General features: G+C 34.2%; 1 protein-coding gene across 1 annotated transcript; it reads right to left on the bottom strand.

Moving 5' to 3' along the window:
* Nucleotides 1-399: 399 nt before the first annotated feature.
* On the bottom strand, nt 400-3,641 carry LOC133197856 (uncharacterized). The gene is made up of 3 exons (XM_061334041.1): nt 3,596-3,641; nt 2,314-2,376; nt 400-1,689 (listed from the first exon to the last, which is right to left on the bottom strand). The coding sequence occupies exons 1-3, from the start codon at nt 3,639-3,641 to the stop codon at nt 497-499; spliced, it is 1,302 nt and encodes a 433-aa protein (XP_061190025.1). The 3' UTR covers nt 400-496.
* Nucleotides 3,642-6,832: the final 3,191 nt, after the last annotated feature.

The following is a 6,832-nucleotide window of genomic DNA, read 5'->3' as shown; positions in this document are numbered from 1 at the left end:
AGAGGACCACGGGCATTGGTGGTCACCTAAGCTCCACGAGTTTTCTCTGGATATGACCATCGAAGCCCAATATGAAAATCCGAACAATTTACTGCAGGCAAAAATCAATGGCCCTAGCGGTCTCATTGTACTGTATGGAAATAATCAGTTTTAATAAAAATCATTTTACATGATGTTTTAAAAGATAACCCCACCATTTCACCAAAAAATACTACCTTGTAATTAGTAAAATATGCACTCCCTGACCCTAATTTAGTGGGAAGTTAAAAAAGTTACTCTGTTGTTCTTTGGAATTTTTTTTTCGCAAGCTCTTTTACTCTCTACTCCAATTGCCTCACCTTGTACAACATCTAATTTATTGATTAAAGCCCTGTATGTACAATAACAATTAGAGTGACAAAATAAATATTTTTAAAATTAATATCAAAGACAATATCCAAATCACACCGCAACAATTTCCATAACATAAACTCTATAAAATTGTGTCTCAGGTGATCTAAGCATGTTTCTTAAACAGCGTCTTTATGCCTCTGCTCTTTCTTCGGTTCCTCCGCTCTTTAACAAGTGGATGCTCCGACAAACTGCTGACAATTGCACGGTTTTTTAATCTTTCATTATAAAAGAAATCTACCTCTTTATCATCTGCTACAATGGTGAGAGGGTCATGATAATCTTTAGGACGGACAAGTTGAAGAATTGCATCTAAATTACAAAAGCGCAGCATTTGTTTAGGGTACTTTTTGAAGCAAGCATGAAAAGCACAGATGTAGAGAAAGGTATGCCAAAAGACGACTACGTCACTTGGGTTGTTGTCTTGTTTCTTTACATGAGGATCACAACAGAATCTTGTTGACCACAACGGAGCAAGTTCTTTCTTTGGCTTTATGTATTTAGCAATGCTTTCACAATGCAAAAACATGGATTGTGAAATGTTGAATCCATCTGCAATATCGTGTCTAAATTGGTCTTTGTCATAATAACCCAAACAAACAAAATACGGCAGCCATTGCCAAATTTGTCCCTCTTCCATCAACTTTTCAAAGTGGTTGCGCATTGCCTCTAGAGGGCCTACTTCTCTCATTAAAAAGTCCAGTATCATTGTATGATCTAAACTCATTAATCTAACGACAAGATAATTTCCGATAGGTACTTGATTGATTCCTGAAACCCGTTCATACGTTAATGATTTACAACCACATTTCTCATTTGAACAAGAGTTTTGAAGCACTTCTATTTCTTCCTTTACTTTTTCTCTTTTGTAAATAGAGCTGCAGTCAAGCAATAGCTTTTCATGTTCTTCCATTTGAATCCCACGTCTTTCTAATTCTTTTCCTATCTCTGTGCGAAGCCCAATTACGAACTTTAATTTTTCAATTGTTTGGCTTTGTTCGACGACTTTGACCATCGTGTCGAAAGTGATCTGTTTTTCGCATGGATTTTCATTCCACAATCCACCCCATCCATCAATGAAATTTGCAGTGTTGAGTTTAAAAACTTTTTCAGGGCGAAGCTCCGAAAATTTCTTTGCAATGTCTAAGTAATTATAGTATTCGTAGCTCATGTTATTACTATTTGCGTATTCTTCAGTTATTTTTTTCCCTGATGTGGAGACAGAGTTTCCAAGCTGTCCAATGATGTAAAGTTTATTCCTTGATTTCAGTTGGTGAATACCGTTTCTTATGTACTCAGCTAAAGAAGAAAATTTTGAATTTAAATTACAATGAAAAAAATATAACACCCCCAGTTTGCTTTGTTTGAAGTTTGAATACATGCGAAAAATGCCACTGCTTCCTTAAATCATACAAATAATATAAAGAAATGTACATGTAATATAAAAAAGACCGCTTAAAAAAGAATGTATATTTCTCTATATCTGACTTTTATTATAATTAGAATACGTTTTTTTTAAAAGATTTTCTTATTCACGCTCATAAACTTCCTTCCTCGGAAACTAGAGGGACCTGCAGACAGGATTTATTTCTTATCATTTAAATTCTTTTTAAATTACATATGCTTTGGGTAATTTAAACTGTGCATATTTAATAGCATTCAATTATTAAACCTATCCGTACACTATTTATCATAATTGCTACAGCGTCGATGGTATCCCGTAATCCTGCGATTCCAAGATAAAAGAACACATTTATATCTTGATGATCTATTGGAAATCGTTTTACTTTTGATTCAGTTCCAAATACTTTCTTAATATTTTTTTGTATTGAAGAATGAAAAGGAAAAAAATCGGAATTGTAAAAAATAGACTTAGGAACATAGGACATATTCTTGTTATATCTGTTTAAATTTTATACTTACGGTTTTCAATCATTTTTGCTGATTCACTATCACCAGTTTTGAGATAAGAAAATCCAGAAGGACCTGCAAAAATTGATATATGCTTTAAGTAAATGAAACTGTGTGTAATTGAAAGGCATTTATGTAATGGATAAATAACAAGATGGTATTGTAAAGCTCAGAAGAAATCGGTCGATGTTTGCCCGTACATTGACCCATAGTCGACTGAAGTACGAACGATGTTCACCAATTTATGAGCGTTACCGGCCGAGCATTGTAGGATGATCGGTGAAAACTATCCGATGTCGGGTCGATGTCTGGCCTGTAATCGGTGCCACGCCCGTCAAAAATGATTTCCTCTGGAGTCACTTGCCGTACGATCATCGGCGGGGGTATGCCTGTTGCTGTGAAAGATGTTAAGGACTACTTAGCCGATGAGGACCATGTTGGGGCATCGCTCACACCACCGATTACCACCGGTCTACGGCCACCGGACGGGAAATCTGACTGAGGCTTAAGCAACAAATAATCAAAATATTCATTGGCTGACTGGATGATATCGGTGATTTTATTTATTATGGGAATCATCTGTATACTGTACATCATAATTGTTACGTCTTCGAGGGTGATCCTTATTTAATATGATTATTGTTTGTTTATTTCAATGAAAAGGTAATTGCCATCAAATATACGTAAAAATGCCTAAATAAAAATGATTTTGAAGTATTAAGAAAAATACATGGCAAGAGAATTTCAGATTAGTAAAATGTCACTAAGGAAATAATCATATCAAGGTATAGAATTAAAAAAGGTATACAATAATAAGCGTGCTAGTATGTAAATGTGGCGTTAAATGATACCGGTGCTTGATTCGGTGTTTCTACGTCTCATTTAGGAATTAGAAGGATGCAGGTTATCTTAAGATATCAGTTATATACTTACGCTTAGGGGTCTGTCGTTTCCTCTTCAAAACTTTACATGTAATAATAGTAATAACCACAACTAGCATAAGTAATACAATCCCTGATGGTATGGTGATAGGTAAAGGAAAGGCTTTGTCTTCTCTGTCAATTAAAAAAAAGAATATAACTAGATAATTCGAGTTACAAGACATTAGATCAACGATAAGAAATTTGCATAATGTAGAACGTTATATATATTTTAAATGCATATCTTCTGAAGAATTAAATGTGAAAATGACAAACAGTAATCTTGCTAAAATTCCATTTAAACAACAAAAAATAAGCAGAGCAAAAAAAGACCTCAAAGGTGGGATCAAGTGCCACGTAGGAGTAAGCAATACCTGTCAACCGGTTACACCAGCAGTGTGCCAATGGGCCAATGGCCATGATCGAGTAACAGTAATCAAGCTCAAAAGTCCATTCAAACAATACAAAATAAGCAAAGTAAACACAGACCTCTGAGAACCTCAAAAAGTTGGATAAAGTGTCACCAAGTAAGACACCCCCCCCCACCTCCCCACGTCAATCGGTCACACCAGCCGTGTGCCCATTGTCACGATGTGGTAAACGGAATAATCCGTAGATAATTCAGTATGAATTAATAGCCTTACTTTTTTTTTGTATATTTGTATTAAATGCATCAGTCAACATTCGACTTAATAAAGGTTGTATTTGTAAACAACGTCATTGATCGAACATATAATTTGCGAAATGTTGACTTTGCCTTTCAATTATTTAGTCACTGTTAGATTTAACCGACACAGGATACGTTTTAATACTTCAAAAGCTGCTACAAGGGTAGGAGGCTCAGCTTCCATTATCTCATTGAATCCCCCCCCCCCCCTCTTCAAAATCACATCAATAATGCAGAGATTTAACTTTCAGTACATCTTCTGCGAGAAGGATTGTTTCCCTTAACTCACTTTACTATATTTTGAAACGTTCCATAGACAAATATTCAATCACAGGTGAAAATATTACCTTTATCCATTTTTTTCTTACCCCTTTTGCTCATTGTCTGTATCTTTTATATCGCCAAAACATAAAGGATCTGCAAGGATAATGCAGTTATTTAGTTTAAGACATAATACTCGCTGGGAGATTAACAATAATAAAGAACGTGCTTTACCAACATTCAAATACGAAGGCTGTTCGAAAAGTTTGCGGACAGTGTCAATCTTTTTTCATGTTATAAACAAGAAATATTAGATCAACATTTTTAGCTTCATTCCATATTATTAAATGGAACAAATGCTACTTAATTCTAAAATTAACATATTTTATTACCACGGAGCACACTTTACAGCATTGTAACGTCAAAAAACATAATGGAATAAGTTTCTCAAAAATACTCTCGTACACATTTCATACACTGTCTGACGTATGGTATCCTGATTATAACGCGTTTGCGTGGTGGAGTGCTGTGTGCTAGCGCGATGACCTATTGTTTGTGTGACATTTTGTGTTAGCGCGACGGCGTTTGTGAACAATGCGCCTGCGCCTTATTACTTATGTGACGCCTTGCCCACGATTTTTTAAGTGGCATGTTTGTTTGTCAGTATTTTCATTTTTTTACCGGGTAACTCTGCTTTCACAACGTTCGCAACAGTAGAGACTAGCGTCAACCTTTCTTTCGATGACGTTATTTACTCTCTTGATAAAATTTTTACCGATAGTTCTTTTCCTCACAGATCGTATACTAGTATCGTCTGATGCTGAGTCTCTATCACTCAACAACCCCCTGTGCCATTTACACACAAATACACAGTTCACTAAAAAATATATTCTGCTTCCCCCAGCACTTCTCAGAGTTTTCCCGAGTGCTACAAAAAATGTTTTTGGAGTCGCTGCATGCTCCGTGATGTTCCGCAGTCATCTTTCTTTCTATTTTTTTTTTTTCCTTTTTCGATGAGAACTACGTACTAGTATCTTCTGAAATTGATTTCTTTTCAACGAAGCAAAATATTTAGTCACCATTCGGCATATGAAATTTGTCGTTTTTGTGCCATTTTACAGAGAAATGACACGAGATATGAGATATATAGACATGTAAAGGACGAAATTTTGACATGCTCGATGATCCCTTTTTCGCACGATTAAATTCTAAATAAATTTAAAATACATTATTATATGTTTTGACTTTTGAATTTAAACCATTCGAATTTATAGTTAAACATGACTACCAAATTTGGATATAATACGAGGTTAAGTAAAGATAATCTGAGAGAAAACTGCAAACTCTTAGCATATCCATCGTAAGAGGAATACAATATTACTGTTGATTCTTACATTTGTAGACCTCATTACTTCGGTACCTCTCTTTTGGGCACCCTGTCACATTGCATAGGCTCCAATGTAGGTAGCCTGTTGTGGTCAATATTGGGCAAAACCCTGCATATATTGAATACGAGTAATTGTACAAATTTATAAAAATATATGTAGCTACATATATACTATATGGCTGCCACTGATTATAAAATGTTATAAGCTCTTAAAATTTATATAATATAATTTCCCTTTTCGTTTTCACAAAAAGAAAAAAAACAGTGTTTTGGATTGTTGAAGATAGAGATTATCTTAGACAGATAACTTTTTTCTTGACGTGTTTCTTAAGTATTTATAAGCTTTCATCCCAACCGTTGCCTATCATAGTTGTTTCAATGCATTTTTCCTTCCTCGAGAGTGTATCTTCCATGAGAAGACAATGATAAACGTCTTTCCCTTGACAAAATAATGTGTTTGATCTGTTTTCCCACTCCATTTTATTCAACGGACATTGAACGATCGAAGTTGAAAGTGCGCCTACAATGATAAACACGTATCTTAAGCAAAATAAATTGCATTTTTGTGAATTATTATTATGCTGGAAAAAAAATGTGCTAGTTTGTTAATATTACGTACGTTTATCTTAAACCTTTATGATAAATAAAGCTAAAACAACGCATGTGAGTTAATACTAGGTATAGATATTTCTATGCAAATGTGATAATTAAAACGCATTTTTAAGCACATATTGCTTTAAAAGAACGAAATAAGAAATATCATTTACGCAATAGACAGGTTTCGAATGATATATTTTACCTCCAAATTATTTCCCTTGGCTCCCCTGTTTGAGGTTAACCTTGTAATTTTTTTTTTCTCTTTGAGCGGGAAAATGAGGAAAAAGATCATTAAAATACTAAAAATATGAATTTAAGGAGGCTTACACATCAATGCTTATTAGTCTGACAAGTTTATTATTTTTTTTAAATAACGAAGGATCTGAACACATAGACCTTTTCTATGGCAACCAGGGACAAGTACCTCTTTCTAAAATCCAGTTTATCAAAAACTATCTATACCATGTGAATCAAATCCCTCTTCACTATCTGAAGAACATTGCTAAACTTATACTATTTTACATGAAGTTTATACATGATATAAAACGTAATAAGATATTTAAAGTAACCCTTAATATATAAGCTTTTCTTGTGATTTCTTAGACTGTTTGAAATATATGTAAATATCTTTACATTTAAAGAAAGGATGCTCGAATTCAAGCTGATAAAGGAATTGATGAAAACTAGATTTTTTATTCA

This window comes from Saccostrea echinata, unplaced genomic scaffold (assembly GCF_033153115.1).
Source record: "Saccostrea echinata isolate AGI-Se365-2 ecotype Australia unplaced genomic scaffold, CSIRO_AGI_Sech_v1 ptg000032l, whole genome shotgun sequence".
In the NCBI taxonomy this organism is placed as follows: domain Eukaryota; kingdom Metazoa; phylum Mollusca; class Bivalvia; order Ostreida; family Ostreidae; genus Saccostrea; species Saccostrea echinata.
The sequence above is the reverse complement of the archived record's forward strand: the minus strand, read 5'-3'. Positions and strand labels throughout refer to the sequence as shown.

Coding starts and splice junctions, on each gene's coding strand:
- LOC133197856 (XM_061334041.1), bottom strand. CDS start 3,641: ATGGCCATTGGCCCATTGGCACACTGCTGGTGTAACCGGTTGACAG. Junction 2,377..3,595: donor CTGGTGTAACCGGTTGACAG/GTATTGCTTACT, acceptor CAATTTTTGCAG/GTCCTTCTGGATTTTCTTAT. Junction 1,690..2,313: donor AGCAAAAATGATTGAAAACC/GTAAGTATAAAA, acceptor TTTCTTCTTTAG/CTGAGTACATAAGAAACGGT.